The 20,977-nt window shown below is 36.0% G+C and overlaps 1 protein-coding gene across 12 annotated transcripts in view; it reads right to left on the bottom strand.

The window, feature by feature from the left end:
* The window catches only part of RPS6KC1 (ribosomal protein S6 kinase C1), a 282,130-nt gene that overhangs the window by 165,480 nt on the left and 95,673 nt on the right, over positions 1-20,977 (bottom strand). For all 12 annotated transcript variants that reach the window (XR_008960506.1, XR_008960505.1, XR_008960504.1 and 9 more), the window contains one exon: positions 15,741-15,833. Coding sequence is in view for 7 of the 12 variants with exons in the window: in XM_057315501.1 (XP_057171484.1) it covers positions 15,741-15,833 (93 nt within the window). In the remaining 5 variants the exon portion in view is untranslated. The remainder of the gene's footprint in view (positions 1-15,740; positions 15,834-20,977) is intronic.

The raw sequence follows: 20,977 nt of genomic DNA on the forward strand, positions 1-20,977 counted from the left end.
TAACATTCCTTATTATCTACATCTTTGACAAATATTCTTTCCCAATCTGTACCTTGTCTTATTCTTTTGACAGTGTCTTTTACAGAGCATACATTTCTAATTTTAATGAAGTACAGCTTACCAATTATTTCTTTCATGGATCATGTCTTTGGTGATCAGAAAAGTCACTGCCATACACAAGGTCATCTAGATTTTCTCCTGTTTTATCTTCTAGAAGTTTTATGGTTTGGTGTTTTCATTTAGGTTTATGATCTACTTTGAGTTCATTTTGTTGAATGACTTAAGGTCTGTGTCTAAGTCCATTTTTTTTTCATGTGGATGTCCACTGGACTTGGAGTTCCAGCACCATTTGTTTAAAAGATTATCTTTCCTCCACGGTATTGCTTTTATTCCTTTGTCAAAGATCTCTAGACTCTATTCATGTAGATCTATTTCTGGGCACTCTATTCTGTTCCATGAATCTGTCTATTCTTTCATAATTGTCTTAATTACTGGAGCTTTATAGTAAGTCTTGAAATTGGGTACAGTAGTCCTTTGAGTTTGTTCTTTTCCTTAAATACTGTATTGGATTTTCTTCAATATTGTGTTGGACTTTTGCCACTCAATAAAAACTTTATGATCATTTTCTCAATATCCAAAAAACTTACTTGCAGTGGTTTTGATTGGGATTAAACTCAATGCATCAATCAAATTGGGAAGAACTGACATCTTGACATGAATAGTCTTCCTATCCATGAACATGGAATACCTCTCCATTTATTTAGTTCTTCTTTGATTTGTTTCCTTAGAGATCTGTAGTTTTCCTCATATAGATGATATATACGTTTTGTCAGATTCATACCTAAGTATTTCATTTTTTTTAGGTAGTCTCCATACCCAGCACAGGGTTTAAACTCATGTCCCTGAGATCAAGAATCACATGCTCTACCCACTAAGCCAGCCAGGCACCCCAGTATTTCATTTTTTGAAGGTGCTACTATAAATGATATTGTGTTTTTGTGCCTGTGCAAGTGTGTGTATTTAATTTCAAACTCCCCTTACTCATTGTTGGCACATAAGAAAATGACCATTAACCTTGCATGTAGCAACCCTGCTATAATCATTTAGTACCACCAGATTTTTTGTGGATTCTTTACATAGATGATTATGTCATCTACAAACAAATTTTCTTTCTTCCTTTTCAATCTGTGTATCTTTCTTTTTATTGTCTTACTTATCAGTGAGGATGTCCAGTATGGAGGAAGGCTGAGAAAACTAAGTCTGAGAGGGAATATCCTTGCTTTGATCCTGATCCTAGTGGAAAAGCTTCAAGTTTCTCACTATAAAGAATGATGATAGCTGTAGGTTTTCTGGTAAATGTTCTTTATCAAGCTGAGGAAGTTTCTTTTTCTTCCTAATTTGCTGAGAGTTTTTATCATGAATGGTTGCTGGACTACATCAAATGCTTCTTCAGAATTGATTGATACAATGTGATTTTTTTTTCTTCACTCTGTTGGTATGCTGTATTACAGTAATTGACCTGTAAATGTTAAACCAGTCTTGCATACTTGGGGTAAATCCCACTTAACTCATTGTGTATAGCTCTTTTTATACTGGATTCAATTTGCTAATATTTTGACTAGGGTTTTTGCACCTATGTTCATGAGAGATGTTGGCCTGTAGTTTTTATTTCCTATAATGGCTTTTGTTTTAGTGTTAGGATAATGCTAGCCTCGTAAAATGAGTTAGGAAGTATTCCCTCTGCTTCTATATTCTGAAAGAGACTGTAGGAAATTGGTATAATCTCTTCCTTAAAAGTTTGGTAGAGTTCACCAGTGAACCCATCCAGGCTGATACTTTCTGTTTTGGAAGGTTCTTAATTACGGATTCAATTTCTTTAATAGATACGGGCCTGTTCAGATTGTGTGTTTCTTCTTGGGTGAGTTTTGGCAGATTATGTCTTTTAAGAAATTGGTCCATTTCATCTAGGTTATCAAATTTGTGGGCATTGAACTGTTCACAATATTCTTTTATTACCTTTAATGTCCATGTCTGTAGTGACGTACTCTCTCTCATTTCTGATCTTAGAAATGTATGACAGCTGTCCTTTTTTCTTACTTAGCCTAGCTAAAGGCTTATTGGTTTTATTTATCTTTTCAAAGAACCAGCTTTTGGTTTTGTTCATTTTCTTTATTGATTTCCTATTTTCAATTCCATTGATTTCTGCTTTAATTTTTATTATTTCTTTTCTTCTGCTTACTTTAAATTTAATTTGCTCTTCTTTTTCTAGTTTCCTAAAGGTCAAAACTTAGATCACTGATTTTAGATCTCATTTTTAACATATGTATTCAATGCTATAAATTTCCCTCTAGAACTGCTTTTGCTGCATCTTATAGACTTTAATAAGTTGTGTTTTCATTTTCATTGAATTCAAAATATTTTAAAATTTCTCTTCGGATTTCTTCTTTGACCTATATGTTACTTAGAAGTGTGTTATTTAATCTCTAAGTATCTGGGGATTTTCTAGTTATCTTTCTGTTATCAACTTCTAGTTTAATTCCACTGTGAACTGATATTCTATGATTTCTAACATTTTAAATTTGTCAAGTAGTGTTTTACGACCAAGAATGTGGCCTAATTTGGTGAATGTTCCATGTGAGCTTGAGAAGAATATATTTTCTGCTTTTGTAGGATGAAGAAGTCTATATATGTTCAGCTATGTCCAATTATGTTGATTGATGGTTCTGCTGAGTTCCACTATGTCCTCAGTGATTTTCTGCCAGCTGGATCTGTCCATTTCTGATACAGAGGTGTTGAAGTCTACAACTATAATAGTAGATTCACCTATTTCTCCTTCTCCTTGTAGTTTTATTAGTTTTTGCCTCATGTATTTTGATGCTCCGTTGTTAGGCACATATACTCTATAAATTGTTAGATCTTCTTGGAGAATGACCCCTTTATCATTATTTCTGATAATCTGCCTTGCTCTGAAGTCTGCCCTGCCTGAAATTATTATAGCTACTCCCACTTTCCTTTGAATAGTGTGAACATGACATATCTTTCTCTAACCCTCTACTTTTAATCTGTATGTGTCTTTTACATTTAAAGTGAGTTTCTTATAGACAACAAATAGTTGGTTCTTTTTTTTAATCAACTTTGACTATGTCTGTCTCTTAATTAGTGCATTTGGAGCACTCATGTTTACAATTGTTGATAAAGTCGGATACCTACCACACTTTTTTTTACTGCTTTCTATTCATTGCCCTTGTTCTCTTTCCTATTTTTTCTCCCATTCTTTTTCTCTAATTTGTGGCTTTGAGCATTTTACATGATTCCGCTTTCTTTCCTTTTTTAGCATATTATACTTTTTTTTTTCACTTTTCTTATTGGTTGTCCTAGAGTTTGCAATACACATTTACAACTAATTCAACTCCACTTTCAAATAACACTATACTGCTTCTCAGGTAGTGCAAGTACTTTATAATAGCAAAATATCCCTAATTGATCTCTCCTATCCCTTGTATCATTGCTCTTAATCACTTCACTTACACACAAGTATATATAAGTATACACACACACACACACACATAAGCATACATAATTGAATACATTGTCACTATTATTTTAAACAGACTGCTCCTTTCTCTTTCTTCTTCTTCTGGTATTCCCATTACATGTATGTTATGCCTTTTGCAGTTATTCTGCAGTTCTGGGATGTTCCATATTTTTTTAGTCTTTACTCTCTTTGCTATTTTAGTTTTGGAAGTTTCTACTGACATATCCTCAAGCTGAGAAAGTCTTTCCTCAGCCCTGTCCAATCTATCAATGAGCCAATCAAAAGCATTCTTCATCTCTGTTATACTATTTTTTATCACTCGCATTTTAAAAATTCTTTTTAGATATTCCATCTCTATGCTTACATATCTGTTCTTGCATGTTGTCTACGTTTTCTGTCACAGCACACAGCATATTAATCATTGCTGTTTTAAATTCATTGCCTGATAATTCCAACATCCCTCCATATCTGAATCTAGTTCTGATTCCTGCTGTCTCTTCAAAATGTTGTTGGGGGGGGGGGTTGGTTTTTTGCTTATTTGTTTGTTTTGCCACTTAGCATACCTTGTAATTTTTTGTTGAAAGTTGTATGTGATGTACTAGGTAAAAGGAACTCCAATAAATAGGCCTTTAGTAATGTGGTAAGATAGATATTGGAGGAAGGAAAGAATTCTACAGCCCTATGATTATGTCTCAGTCATTTAGTAAGCTTATGGCCATGGGCTGTGAACTTCACAAGTTCCTATCAGATTTTCCCCAGCTTTAAGTAGAACTAAATGGTTGCAGGGGACTGGAGTTGGGTATTTCTTTCCTCCACTGGAAGGTCAGAGGGGGATTAGAGTTGGGTATTCCCTTTCCTCTACACCCAAGGCTAAAGCTGCCCAGAACTGGGTATTTCCTTTCCCCAAAGCCAGTTAGGTTCTGATAAAACCTCATTGGTTAGGCTCTGGTAAAATCATTTTTCTTGAAGACAAGCCTTGTGAAGAATAGAACGCTCTGGTATATTTCAAAATGGCTACTTTCCCCCTCTCTCTAATGAAAGCCTGAGGGGATTTTTCTCCAATACTCACTGTGAGAACCTGATAAAGCTCCAAAAGGTAAAACTCATAAAAGTATGGGGGCAACCCCTGGAGTTTTTAGCTCTCAGACTTGTCCCATTGAGCCGCCAGCAATTTGTCAATTACAGTCTGGTTTTCTACCCAGGCACTAGTTCCCATGTAGGTTTCTGCTCATGGGTTTCTACTCTAGTAAGCAGTGATTCCCTGTATGTGTATGCCTGCCTCTCCAATTCTGGGGCAGCCACTTGCCCTATGACTTCACTTCTCTAATGGATCTAAGAAGAGTTGTCGATTTTTCAGTTCGTTCAGCTTTTTACTTCTTGTTAGGATGTAGTGGAGCCTTCCAAGCTCTTTCCATGCCAGACCAGAAACCAGAAGGCATTACATTGATTTTTAAATGTATTTTTTTTCCCTAAGTAGGCTCCACGCCCAGCGTGGAGCCCAATGCAGGGCTTGAATTCACAACTCTGAGATCAAGACCTGAGTTAAGATCAAGAGTCAGATGCTTAACCAACTGAGCCACTCAGATGCCCCAATTCTTAAATGAATTTTTAAGTGTTCATACACATAGGTTTTCAGCACCAAAATTATTAGTAGCATGTTACACACAAAACCACAGTAACAAACTACTTCATTTTAAATATATCTACATCTATAATACTGCTGAATATACTATAATATATTGAAACTATGGTTATATTGTATTTGCAGGTTCTAATTTGATAATTTTACTGTAAACTACTAATTTTACAATACATATATATATATTTAATCTAAATACTAACAATATAGTAGTAGGATGTATTTTTTTCTTATATATATGACAGATTAATTTATACATTATAAAGTAACATTCACAGGGATGATTTCTTAAAGATTACAACAAAATAAAATTTTTCAAAAAATATGGAAGCATGTTAAATCAGCTTTCACTGTAGTAATCAATAAACTGCACCTGTAATTATTAATCCATATCTACCTTGTTAGTGATTTCTTTTATATGTCTTCATCCTATACTACCTCAATTCTTAAATAGAATGAACTATGGGAGGGGTTCCTGGGTGGCTCAGTTGGTTAAGTGTCTGCCTTCAACTCAGGTCATGATCCCAGGGTCCTGGGATAGAGTCCCGCATCAGGCTCTCTGCTCAGCGGGGAGCCTGCTTCTCCCTCTCCCTCTGCCTGCTGCTCCCCCTGCTTGTGCTCTCTTTCTGTCAAATTAATAAAATCTTAAAAAAAAGAAAAAAAAAAGAATGAACTATGGGAAATGAATGAAGAAAAATATTACATAGTTTTGTCACTTTGAAAATGGTATATATATATATATAAATATATAAATATATGGTGTATATATATAATGATATATATATATGTATATATATATATATATATATATATATATGGAATCATACTAGATATAATTATTTGAGAGTGGCTTTTTTCACTCAGGATAATGACCTCTCATGCATTCATCCCAGCAGATGTTTGCTTCAACAGTTCATTCCTTTTTATTGATGAGTAATATCACATGGTATTAATGTACTACAGTTTAACTGTTCACTTACTCTAAGATATTTTTGGTTGTTTCCACATTGGGGCTATTACAAAGAAAGTTTTCTAATAGGTGTATAGTGATACCTCTGTGATCTTACTTCGCATTTCTCTAATGTCTAGTAATGTTGACCATCTTTTCATATACTTATTTGTCATAATTTCATTTGGTGAAATGGTTTTTCATATCTTTTGGTAATTTTCTAGTTGGATTATTTGGGTTTTTAATGTTGAGTTTCAAGAATTCTATATAAATTCTAAATGAGTTTTCTGTAATATACACAATTTGCAAATAATTTCTCCCAGTCTGTAGCTTATCTTTTCAGCCTCTTAATAAGTGTCTTGCAGACCCAAAGTTTTTAATCTTCATCGTCTAATATGTCAATATTAGACAATCCTTTTATGGATCATGCTGTCACCATCATGTCTAAAACCTCTACAAACCAAGGCTTGGGTCCTAACGATTTTCCTTTGTTTACTTCTAAAAGTTTTACATTATGCATTTAAATGTGTGATCCATTTTGAGCTAATTTTTGTATAGGTGTGAGATACAGGCCAAAGGTTTGGTTTTTTGGGGGGTTTTTTTGTTTGTTTGTTTGTTTGTTTGCTTCAGCACTCTTATTTTAAAAAGACTACCCTTCCTACATTGAACTGCTTTTGTACCTTTGTCAAAAGTTGGCTGGCCATACATCCTCTATTCTGTCCCACTGATTTATGTGTCTCTCTATACACCGATACCACCCAGCCTTGACTGTTGTAGCAATGCAACTCCTGAAATCAAGTAAAGTGATTATACCCATTTTATTCTTTTTACAAAATTGTTTTAGATATTACAGTTTCTATACCTTCCCATATAAATTTTTTAATAATCTCGCCTACATCAACACACACACACACACACACACACACAACCTTCCTGAGAATCTGATAGGAATTGGGTTAAAATTGTGTATCAATTATGACTATAAAGGGTACTATATTTTTAATTCCAGTTTCTATGTGTTCACTGTTAGTATGCAGAAATATAACATATTTTTGTATGCTGATTTTATATCTTGCAACCTTACTGAATTCACCTCCTAGTTTTGATTTTTTGGTAGATTCCAATGGTTTTATATGTGTAAACTGTTACGTCATCTTCAAATACAGACAACTGTATTTCTTCCTTTCCAATCCATATGCCTTTTATTTCCTTATCTTCTTGAATAGCACTTTCTAGAACTTCTGATATTATGTTTAGTTGAAGTGTGAAGGATCTGCCTTATTCCCGATCTTAAGGGGTAAAACATCCAGTCATTCACCATGAAGTAGGCCATTAGCTGTAAGTTTTCTGTAGCTAATCTTTACCAAGTTGAAGAAGTTCCCCTCTATTTCTAGTTTTTAGAGAGATTTTTTTTTTCATGAACTGGTGCTGAGTTTTTTAAATGCTTTAAATGCATCAATTGCAATGATCATGTGATTTTTCTTCTTTATCCTGTTACTGTAGTTGGATTACACTGATTGATTTTCTTTTTTTTTTTAATTTGAATTCAATTAGCCAACATATAGTACATCATTAGTTTCAGAGGTAGTGTTCAATAATTCATCAGTTGCGTATAACACCCAGTGCTCATCACATCACATGCCCTCCTTAATGCCCACAGTGATTGATTTTCAAACACTATTCCAACTTTGCATTCCGGAAATCAACCCTACTTGGTCACAGTACATAATTCCTTTTAGTTACCGCTGATACCTATTTGCTAATATTTTGCTACATTCATGAGAAATACTGGCCTGTAATTTTCTTTTTTGTACTGTCTGATTTTGTTATTAGGACAACACTGACTTCATAAAATGAACTGGGAAATATTTCACCTTCTTCTATTTTCTGGGAAAAAAATATGCAGAATTGGTGTTAATCCTTTAAAATTTTGGTAAAATTCTCCATTAAAACCATTTGAGCCTCAAGGTTTCATTTTAGGAGTATTTTAATTGTAAATACAACGCTCTTGATAGTAATAGGGTTATTCAAATTATTCACTTCATATTGGATGACAGTCTACGCTCTTCTACAAATTGGTCCATTTCATCTAAATCATCAAATTCACATGTATAAGGTGGTCTGTACTATTCCTTCGTTATCTTTTTGATATATCTGTGGGACCTGCAATACTATCCTATTTCATTACGGACAAAGTAATTTGTGTCTTCTCGTTTATTTTTCTGTCAGTCTTGCTAAAGGTTTATCAATTTTACTTACCTTTGCAAAGAACCAACTTTGTGTTTCACTGATTTTTCTCTATGGTTTTTATTTGCAATTTCACTGATCACTACTCTTACTTTTATTTCTTTCTGCTTGCTTAAGGTTTATTTTGCTCTTTTTCAGTTTTTTGGAGTGGGAGCTTAGAGTTTTTATTGACTTGGGACTTTTCCTCTTTTCTAACACAAGCATTTAGTGCTATAAAAATTTTTGTCAGCATGCTTTGGCTGTGTCCCATCAATTTTTTCCCCATCAATTTTGATATGTTCTTTGTATTCATTCAACTACATATTCAACAAACTGATGTCTGGTGTATATATACCCAGTACTGCTGTGTGTTCTTAGTGGATTGACTCTTATCATCATATAATGTTCCTCTCCGGCTCTAACCATTTTCTTTGCTCTGGAGGCTCATTTATGTTTTGTTTGTTCTCTCTGCTTTTTTCATGTGTTTTCTTTTGCCTGCCTTATTGTGTGTTACTTTAACATTTTTTGGAATTCCATTTTGTTTATCTGTAGTTGTTTTTTTTTTAGTGTATCTCTTTTTACAGCTTTTTCGGTGTTTGCTCTAGTTATTATATTTACATTAGACCACTGTCTCCTGGTGTCATCATTTTACCATTTCAAATGAAGTACAGAAAACTTATCTCTCTTTATATCCCTTTATACTCCCTCATTTATAACATAATTGTCTTAAATTTTTTCCCTACATACATTTAGAAATAGGTCAGTTAGAATTTTTGTTCAACCATAAAACATAATTTGGAACACTCAAGAGGAAAAAGAAAGTATTCACTCATTTTACCCTTTTCATTGTTCATTCTTCCTTCCTAATGTTCTAAGATTCCTACTTTTAATATTTCCTTTGTGTTTACAGAACTTACTTTAGCTATTCTTCTAGGATAAATTAACTAGTGGCAAATTCTCTTAGTGTTCCTTCACCTGAGAATGGCTTGACTTCCCCTTCATTTTTGAAGAATATTTTCACAGGATACAGAATTCTGGGTTGACACAGTTCTTTTCTTTCAGGACTTAAAAAATGGTGTGCTATGTTTTATGGACTCAACGGTTTATGATGAGAAATCCATTGTCATTCAAACTGTTTTTCCTCTATAGGTATTACCAGTGGTTCCTTCGCACTGCTTTCAAATTCTTTTCTTTGTCTAGTTTTTAAGAAGTTTGATTATGAGGTGCCTTGCCATGGATTGCTTTGGATTTATCCTTTTTTTGGATTCAGCTTCTTGAATCTGTAGGTTTATATCTGGCTGTTACCTCTTCAAATACTTTTCAGCTTCACCCTCATTCTCCTCTTCATCTATGATCCTAATGACACGCAAGTTAGAATTTCTTATTTAGTCTCATAGGTTCCTGTCTCTGTTCACTTTTTCCCCCATTTTATTTTCTCTTTAGATTGGATAATTTCCATTGTCCTATCTTCAAATTCACTATTTGTCCTATTATTCTGTTTTTGAGCCCACTAAGGTTTGTTTTTGCCTCTCTCTAATTGTATTTTTCAGTTCTAAAGCTTCCACTTGGTTTTTCTTTATATCTTTCTATTTCTTTATATCTTCTATATCTTTGATTTCTTTGTTGAGACTTCCTATTTTTTGTTTGCTTCATATGTGGTTGTATTTGCTCACTGAAACATTTTTACGATGGCTGTTTTACACTCCTTGACAGACAACTTTAACATCTGTTTCATCTCAGTGTTGGTATCAGTTGATTGTCTTTTCTCAGTGATTTTCTTTTTCTTTTTTTTTAAGATTTTATTTATTTATTTGAGCGTGAGCGAAGGAGAGAGAGAGAGAGCATGAGCTAGGAGAGAGGCAGATGGAGAGGGAGAAGCAGACTCTCTGTTGAGCAAGTAGTCTGACATGGGGCTCGATCCCAGGACCCTGAGATCATGAACTGAGCCAAAGGCAGCCACTTAACCAACTGAGCCACCCAGGCACCCCAATTCTCAATGATTTTCTACAGAAACCTGGATATTTTGGATATTATAAGACTCTGCATCTTACAAAAATTTTTATTTTAGCATTCCTTCTCTGACATGATTCTGATGGAGGAAAGAGATAATCAGTTTGCTTCTCCCAGGTAGAGGTGGAAGTTCAGGTTCCCCCTTTGGGGAGGAAAATGATATCTGGGGGAGGAAAATGGGACTCCTAGTTACTGCTAGGTAGAGGTAAGAGTTCAGGCCTCTACTGGTAACACCCCAGGTGGGAAGAGAGGTGCTTCATTACTGCTTCTCATGTAGCCTTCACTTTATACCATGTGGGAAGTGGCTTCATTACCACTGAGTAGTGGTCAAATTCTGAATCTCTACCAGGCCTCCTCTAACACTACCTCAGTGGGGAAGAGAAAGGGACCCTCTTTACTACCAGCTGGGACTAAAAGTCCAGGCTCCCAAGTAATCACAACTGATATGTGTCATTTCTGCCCAGTAGGGATAGAAGTTCCAGATCTCCCCACTTGGCCATTTCTGACACCATCCTAATAGAAGGGATTCAGCACCACACTGCAGTCTTGCAAGGATGGAAGTATAGACACCTCACACGGCCCCTGCTAGTGGTACTGGGATAGTGCTGAAGTTTTTCTGTAGTGTTGGCTGGAGTAGAGTGGTTATTGTCTAAAAGTGTTCTGGCTTATGAAACTGCCCATTTCACAGTCCTTTGGCTAGAAAGAGCAGTTTTTTGTTAAGTTTGTTTTTTGTCTGTTCCTGTTAGCTTTGCTGAGTTACCCATTTCTCCAACAACCAGTCTGGAATATGTGAGGAAAACATAGTACAGGGAATTTACCACTACACGGTCATTGGATCCCATGGTCATTGGCCAGTCTTCCTTCTACTCTCTAGTTTCTAGTCTTCTTATTGTTTGTTTTCTGTATAACATCCAGAGTTTTAATTATACTAAGCAGAAAAAAATATGGAAAAGGATCTCTTTCTATAAGTAATTCCATCTTTCTAAAGCAAAAGTGCAACACTTGTAATTTAACATCATTTAGGCAATATTTTTGCCACACTGTTTAAATAAAGGACAAATTCCTCTTAATCCAGTTCAACCTAATGTTCTCTCGATGAGCAAATACCCAAATATTGATGCTTCTGTGTTCCCAATAAGGACACTTTATCTATATATCATCATAGAAAACAGTATTTAGGAAACTTAAAAAATAAGTATTTATTTCATACTCTTTTTTTGAGAGAGAGAGAGAACGTGAGTGGGGGACAGGTGGGGCAGAGGGGCAGGGAGAGAGAGAATCCCAAGCAGGCTCCATGCCCAGCGGACCCTGATGTGGGCCTCGATCTCATGACCCTGAGATCATAACCTGAGCTGAAATTAAGAGTCAGAAGCTTAACCAACTGAGCCACCCAGGCACCCCTGTACTTATTTTTTAAGGTTCTATCAACATCTACTCAATTTGAACAATCTGTACAAATTTTCTCAAAAATGTTTTAGCTAAAATTATATTTTTCCAATGGCAAGTCAAACTAAGAATTCTGCCTGCCAAGCTTGAGATAAAGCTGAGAAGCTATCGTGATTACAAAATGCCAAGGCATTTAATGTAATTGTGTTTAGTTTTACAAAGTATGTGGCATCTCTTGTAACAACAATTTATCAAGCATCCTACTGAAGTTGTTTTTTAAGGAGTGGGAATGAATTTGAGCAATCCAGCTATCTTCACTGGTTGACCCTGCGAACACCAGACACACACCCACATGCAGGAGGATGTGACTACACACAACTCAGAAGAGTTAACTGGACATGAAGGGAACATATCTTGGTATTATTACCCTCTGCTCAAGTCAGTGTCCTCCAAGCCTTTTTTTTTAACTCTTTTTTAAACGCACAGGAAGTTGCAAAAAATAATAGAGTCCCATGTACCCTTCACCCAGCTTCTCCCAATGGTGATGTCTTATATAGCTACAGCTCAATATCAAGACCAGGAAACTGCCATTAGTACACTACTATTTACTAGACTATAAACATCTTTACCCTTTTGGTAGGTAAGTTATAGAATAATGAACTTTCTCAGAAACTCTCCCACATTTGGGCATTCTACTACCAGTCAAATGACCAATCCAGACTTCTAATTCAACTGCAAATTACCTGTATATAAACAATCCTTATACGCGCAATCATATACACACCTTATATATACGTACCTCCTGCACACAAACACAAAAGTTTGCAGGCACACATGCACGAACTTATGTGGAAACAATAGCAATCCATCCTTCTCATCAAAAGATTGGTTTTTCACTAATTTCTACTTTCCCTTGCTATTACTACCTGAAGACTATGTGTAAGTGAATCTGAAGGCCAAAAGAAATCTTTAGAAGGTATCTAATGTCGGGGCGCCTGGGTGGCACAGCGGTTAAGCGTCTGCCTTCAGCTCAGGGCGTGATCCCGGCGTTCTGGGATCGAGCCCCACATCAGGCTCCTCCGCTATGAGCCTGCTTCTTCCTGTCCCACTCCCCCTGCTTGTGTTCCCTCTCTCGTTGGCTGTCTCTATTTCTGTCGAATAAATAAATAAAAAATCTTAAAAAAAAAAAAAAAGGTATCTAATGTCAAAATCTATCCAGTGCTTGAATTCTTTCTACAACATCCCCACCAATGACCCTTTAGCTTTGAATACCTCTAATGACAAAAAACAAGTAAGTATGATGGAATCCAGTCTGCCTTTGGTCACTCCTAATTCTTAAAAGGTATCTTTTTAATTGTTAGCTAAAATTTGGAAACTTGTACTCTTTTAGTTCTGGTTGTATCTTATGGGGATATTAACAAGCAAATCTTACCCTTCACTACCTTTTTTCCAGGAAAGCCATACATCCTGGTTTGCCTAAGGTGATTGTAGTTTGCACCTCTTCATCTGGGCATAATATACCCTTTCATCCTCAAGATTTGAAAAAAACATTATTTAATCATGTTATCCTGGGTAGTCCTCAAAAATATGAAGTACACACATGTTTTTATCAGGTAAACTATACTTCATTTTTTCAGCTATTCTTTGTATATGATTTTGAGGGCCCCTTCACTAGCCTTATCATTCTTGCTTCTAAATGTGCACCAGTTTATTTATATTCCAAGAGCCCTAATGCTTAAATTCCTTGTTGCATATATGTTAATGAAGGATTTTGTTATCCTAGTTGAAGAGGAAAAAGTCATTTATTTCCCTTTGAATACTAGACCAAGATATAGCTATGGATATAGTTATCCATAGCTATATCCAAGATATAGCTATATCTGTCTGGGTACAGATACCAGAGTGTCTTGAGCAATGGTACTAGGGAGCAGTCTCACATTACACCAGTAGGTGTCACTCTATATATGATATATTTAAAATTATTTAAGTTTTCAATTTATTCCTTCAACAAATATTTATTAAGCACCCATTATGTGTCAAGCACGATTCTAGGCACTGAGAATACAGAGAACAAGAAAGACAAGATCTTGTTCTCATGGAGCTTACGGTCTAGATATTGATGAACAGATTTGATTTACTTGCTATTTAAAAGTCTGTAAAATCTTATTCCTAGGGACATTTTATTTTCCTAAGTTTATAGACAATAACATTCAAAATAACTCATAAAGAACAAATACTGCAATGAAACAGAATGAGAGAAACTGTGGTCTGTACAGGCTTAAGATAAATATATCTTGTGTATTTGCCATTTCAATGTATTCAACACTGTTCTTCCAAACTTCCAGTTTCTAAAACCCAAATGGTAAAGAATTTATCTTAAAATAATTCAAATTTTTAGAAATCTAATAATGTTTTTACACAGAGTGACTCCTGTAAAATTTAAGATTATTTGCAAAGCTTATTAATTCCCAAATACATATTTCCTTATCTCTACTTACAAAGTTAAATGTCACCTTCTCAACACCAAACACACTTCCCAGGTTAACAGAATAAAGACAGTGGCAAATTGTGCCTCAGCAAAGAATTTAAGAACTCCTCCACTGCTGAAAGTGCTTGTTTGGATAAACCTGTGAGACTCACAGATATTACCAGGACTTCAAGGTGACTTACTCATGATTAGAGCATAGCAATGAAAGGTCATACTTTATCAAAATAAATACATCAAAGAGAGGGAACAGACACGACATCAAAAAAGTGTATTTGCTTGCACAGAAATCCAACAACCTAGGAACTATTCAGTTCCTATTTTGCTTCTCTGTACTCTCAAACAGAATGTTCTCCAAACTGAAAAAGCTAGGGAAAACATGGTTAAAGAAATATTTCAGGCTGAAAAGTACGACTGCTTAGAATTCTTGAAGTCAAAATTCAATTATATGAATTTATCTGAGAAAAATGATGCTTATAAGATTTAATAAGACACTGAGCGCTTCATGTAATATCCAATCTAACGTTCCCTTCGGAATACCACAGACCATTAGTTTCTGTCTAACTTACCTGAGATATGCTGTTTATTGTTCAGCTGTAGCAACAAATCACATGCATACCTAACATAAGAAGTACTCAATGGACGGTAAGTTATAAATGAACACTAAGGTGCTTCATAAAAGGTGGTTAATATTTTTAAAAACCTAAATTTATACCTTAATATTAAATAAAGCATTTTCTTTTACTCTGAAAGGTAAGGTGGTGGTTGATAAATACATATAAAACATGGTTTACTGTGTATGGTTTTTAAATTACACTTGTACGCTCTCAGCCAGTACTGTGAAATTTTGGCGTATCTGAGATGTCACCAAATTTGGGGAAACTCAATAGCAGATATCTCTGTTAATCTCTTTATTTTTATTCCAGATACAAAAGTATGTGTGTATGGGGGGGAGTGTACTAGGGAAAAAAATGCTTTTGGAGTCAGAAAGATCTAGGTGTGAATTCCAGTACTACCCTACACTAGCTATGTGACTTCTGGGCATGGAAAAAGCAGGGTTGTGGGAAGGACTAAGCAAGTTGTTTTATATAAAATGCCTAGTAGCCAGCCTAACACATAGTAGGTACTCAGTAAATGGTAGTTCTTAGGAGAGTGCCATTTTTCTTTTTGACTATACCAGTTAATGTTGAAAATTACTAACAAGTCTTTGTAACTAACAAAAAGTGTATCTTTACCCTGATCTACCAGATTTATAAAACCAAACCCTTACTCAACTTGAATGCCAACAAATATGCACCCTCTCCTTTAGCTCAAATATATTTTGCATGACCTTACATGAATTGCTTAGATAAAAGCTTTTTCTCTTCTGCTTTTGTTATTTTAAAGTGCAGATGCATTTGAGTCATTTTCTCCTTTTGTTTCATATCCTTAAGATCCAAAGCTTCAAAGACATAATGTCAGCATGCAGTCGATTTATGACTGAACTCTTGAAGAGACACTGAAGAATTACCTTGTCAATCACCCCAAGGACTCTGAAGGCCTTCAGCTCCTCGGCAGGGCTCCTTAGGTTCCAAGGGGGCCTTGAACTTAGTGATCCTGGAGGCTAATGGAAGATATCAAAGATTATACATCAATCAGGGAGGTACTTGAAGGAAGACTGCCTGCTGAAGCAAATGCCAGGCCAAAGGAAACTAAATTTATCATAAATCAGAGAACGGAAAGATGAAAGGAGGAAGTTTCTGTTTGTCTGTAATGTAAAATAAAAAAAAATAAAATCAAAAAGAAAGAAAATCAAAAAGAAAAAGCAAGAAAAAAGTTGCAAGTAAATAAATCATGACAACATTGAAAACAAAATTTTAAAAAGAAAAAATAATGAGCTGGGATAGTTTCTAGAGCAATAATTCAATTCAAAACTGTACAGCTATAATGAAACTTTGTAACAAATGGAAAACTGAGCCAACCATCAATCACAACCCTATATTTACCCCAGATGGCTCAAGAGTAATTTAGAAGGGGGAGTACTAAAAAACAATGTAATAATCGATAAACTTGGGAAGAAAGGCAACACAAGTCATTCTCTCTAATCATAAAACTATAGTCCTTTAATATTACTTTATAAAAATATACTATGTATTTTAAGAGGACTGGCAGATTCAAGTTTAACCAGAAGAATTGTCAATAACGGTGAGAAATGAAGAAACTCCATCATATAAGCAATAATTGTTACAATCGTGGTTGTTTAAGCATAGAAAAGAGATGACTCACAAGTGAAAACAATTTTTTTAAAAAAATATTTCAACATGTGTGATGTGGAAAACTAGGTCTGTTGGCTACAAAAAAGATGGTGAAAACGGGAAAGGATATTTCAGGACCAGACACAATGAAAGAATAATCATAACTCCCCAGCCATTGGTCTTCAGTAAAGTACGACTTTAGTCTAAATAAACTCCAAAGACACCTCCCTTTGGCATTTACAACCAGAAGGCAATGTTATATTAATCTGTATAGTAAAATGGTAATGCTGCAAAGGATGACAGGAAACACAAAGCCTTTAATGTATCCTCAAAGCAGAACTGTTTGTTGTTAGAAGTCTATCAGAACATACAGGAAACACTGTTCTCCCCGTGAATGGAAGGTAAATATCCTGGTTAATGAAATGTCATGATTAACAGTTACTGAGATACCACTTTTGATACTTCAAGTCCTTGTGCAGACCAGTATCATTAGACACGGAGCTCCCTGAGAACAGGAAATACACCTTATTCATCTTCATACAGCACCTAGCATGTTAGTTGGAAGGAGAGAGGAAAACAGAGGAAGAGAGTAGGAAAACAACAGAAGGCAGTAACGCAGATAAATCAAGTGTCACTATTATCAGGAAGAGTAAGAGCTACTTGTGATTTTTGGTAAGAGAAATGCTGAGGAAAAGTTATAGAGGGAAAGAATACCTTAAATGATCCACTACCTTTACCTTTAAAAATATTGCCAAATGAGTCTAACATCCCTATGTCCTAGTTATTTATTTTTTAAATTTTTTTAAGTAGGCTCCATGCCCACCATGGAGACCGACGCAGGGCTTGAACTCATGACCCTGAGATCATGACCTGAGCTGAGATCAAGAGTCAGACTCTTAACTGACTGAGCCACCCAGCATGGAGCCTGATGCAGGGCTTGAACTCACGACCCTGAGATCAAGACCTGAGCTGAGATCAAGAGTCAGTCGCTTAACTGACTGAGCCACCCAGGTGTCTCCTATCTCCTATTTCTACCTTATACTTTCTTACTCACTGATGTCACTGGATCTTTCCGTTTCCAAAGAAAGTTTCTAGTTCCCTGTAGCAATCTCAACAACAAAGAAGCAAACTATAAAATCTCTACTGCACCTTTCAGTGAATAATGACTGTGTGTCCACTATGTACATAATAACTGAGAAGAACAGATACCATCAAAAGGCATGATTCCCTAGCTTCAAGAAGTATAATTTATTTGAGGAGATAAGCCAAATACAAGAAAAACTAAATAACAACAAAACAGTTTTTAAAAATACAAGACAATAGAGATAAGTCTCTAGTTCGTATATGATGTCTCAGAAAGAAGTGGAACTAAAGATGATTTTAAAGGTTATGCTGAAATTAGGTTAGGAAAAGGATATTAAATATTGGACTGGAAGGAAACTGGCCTGGTGGGGAAAAAACGTTCACATTGTAGAACAAAGGAAAATAAAATTACACACCACTTAGGGCCAGTCAGTTTTCACAGGCCTTGAATGCCAGGTCTGGACCATATTCTCCAGAGTCTAGAAAACAAGTTTTTGTATGAGAAACAACCCAATGAAAACAGTGATTTAGTAAGGTTACTTCTGCAAAGATGGGAATGGTGAAATTGTAATGGGGAAAGACCAAAGGCAAAGTGATCATTAAAGTTCTCTTTCCACTTTAACCATCTATAAAAGTTTAAGATCAGAGAAATGAACAAAGAAAGATCATGAAATAAAATCATCAATAAAAAATCCTGTATTCCTTATATGCAGCATTTAAATTGGGTAGAATCCCTATAGATCTATTCCTTTTTTCAGATGGCAAAAGGAAACATAAATCCACAGAATTTTAAGAACAGAAAGAGACAGAGATCAAGTCCAACATATTCTCTCTCTTTTTTTTTTCAGATGAGAAAACTGAGAAGCGGCAAGGTTAAGCAATCTAAGATGACAAAACTAGATAATAGATAAGAGGGGATTAAATCTTACTTATAAAATAATATAACATTGTTTGGGGAAACTCCAGCCAATCCTAAGGGAATGGGGGATGGGAGAATATGGTGCATTTCTAGGAAACATGGCTGATTTCCTCAATGAAAAAAGTAAAATTTTCACTTGTATATATTAACTACTGTAACAGAAGATGCCTAGAGAAGCAAGGAGTGGTTGTATTTATCTCTACCAAAACAAAACACAGAAGGCGAGGTGGTGGGGGGAGGATACATGATGGGTCTTATACGAATGTATGATGATCCAACAATCTTCAAAACCAAAGATGGCAAATACGTATCACTCCACTGCTCAAGCCCTTGGCAGATATCTCTGTTAATCTCACACTCTGTCTCATAATGCAGTGTTCTTGGCAGCAATTACCAGAGGATTAGAGTAAACACACCAATAAAATCTGTTTACTACTTCTGTTCTACATTCTCTAAATGGCTGAGTGATGCTTACCTTTGTTTTTGTTGATTTCTTTAAAGTTGCTGTTTATCCTGTCCACAGTCTTCTTCACTTGATATTAATCCCTGATCTCACTGAGATCTACCTCCATTCTTACCAATCATGAGTGCGGTACTTGTCAAACTTTAACGTGTTTGCACATCACCAGAGGACCTTGTTAAAAGGGAGATTCTGATTCGGTCAGTCTGAGAGAGGCTAAGATTCTGCATTTCCAACAAACTAACAGGTGATGCTGATGCTGCTGGTCCACCAACCGCATGTGGAATAGGGCTAGCTACCTGTCCTTAAGTAATGAAGAGTAAGTCACAATTTCGGGGGGCGAGGCTGGGGACATGGGGAGATAAGGGTAAAAGGAAAGCACTACAAAAAACATATCAAGAACCCACACTCTGAAACCTGAGGGCTAACTAGACTAGTTTCTGAACTTGGCTTCATCTGTAAAATTTTGGCTTTTGCCAAGACTTTCACTGGCAACTTATTAACCCTCCAACCCGGTTTCCTAAGCCTCCTTAGATCACATTTCAAGGATGTCTCTTCACTGCAGTTCTATTACTGAGGTGGATTGCCCCTGACTGCCATCGCTGCTTGAGCCATGTCTCACTAAGGGTGACATGACACAATACTCATTTTAAAATATTTTCTAAAGGAAAACTGAGAAATGTCAATAATACCAGTCAACAACTACAGATAAAGGACTGGTATCCAAGATCTACAAAGAACTTCTCAAACTCAATACACGAGAAACAAATAAACAAATCAAAAAATGGGCAGAAGATATGAACAGACACTTTTCCAATGAAGACATACAAATGGCTAACAGACACATGAAAAAATGTTCAAAATCATTAGCCATCAAGGAAATTCAAATCAAAACCACACTGAGATACCACCTTACGCCAGTTAGAATGGCAAAAATAGACAAGGCAAGAAACAACAAATGTTGGAGAGGATGTGGAGAAAGGGGTCCCTCCTACATTGTTGGTGGGAATGCAAGTTGGTACAGCCACTCTGGAAAACAGTGTGGAGGTCCCTTAAAAAGTTAAAAATTGAGCTACCCTATGATCCAGCCATTGCACTACTGGGTGTTTACCCCAAAGATACAGACGTAGTGAAGAGAAGGGCCATATGCACCCCAATGTTCATAGCAGCAATGTCCACAATAGCTAAATCGTGGAAGGAGCCGAGATGCCCTTCAACAGATGACTGGATTAAGAAGTTGTGGTCCAGGGGCGCCTGGGTGGCACAGCAGTTAAGCGTCTGCCTTCGGCTCAGGGCGTGATCCCAGTGTTGTGGGATCGAGCCCCACATCAGGCTCCTCCGCTATGAGCCTGCTTCTTCCTCTCCCACTCCCCCTGCTTGTGTTCCCTCTCTCGCTGGCTGTCTCTCTCTCTGTCAAATAAATAAATGAAAATCTTTAAAAAAAAAAAAGAAGTTGTGGTCCATATATACAATGGAATATTACTCAGCTATCAAAAAGAACGAGTTCTCAACATTTGCTGCAACATGGACGGCACTGGAGGAGATAATGCTAAGTGAAATAAGTCAAGCAGAGAAAGACAACTATCATATGATTTCTCTCATCTATGGAACATAAGAACTAGGATGATCGGTAGGGGAAGAAAGGGATAAAGAAAGGGGGGTTAATCAGAAGGGGGAATGAAACATGAGAGACTATGGACTATGAGAAACAAACTGAGGGCCTCAGAGGGGAGGGGGGTGGGGGAATGGGATAGACTGGTGATGGGTAGTAAGGAGGGCACGTATTGCATGGTGCACTGGGGGTTATACGCAACTAATGAATCATCGAGCCTTACATCGGAAACCGGGGATGTACTGTATGGTGACTAACATAACATAATAAAAAATCATTAAAAAAAAAAATATCAGTCAACAAAATGCACAAAAGAAAAATATTTCAATATTATAGCAATTGTACTCAAAATCTACAAATATTCAGGAAAGACATGCATTCTACATATTAATTTTCATTCACACCTTATTTAACGGCATGACAAAAAATGTATTCACAC

This window comes from Ursus arctos, unplaced genomic scaffold (assembly GCF_023065955.2).
Source record: "Ursus arctos isolate Adak ecotype North America unplaced genomic scaffold, UrsArc2.0 scaffold_2, whole genome shotgun sequence".
NCBI lineage: Eukaryota > Metazoa > Chordata > Mammalia > Carnivora > Ursidae > Ursus > Ursus arctos.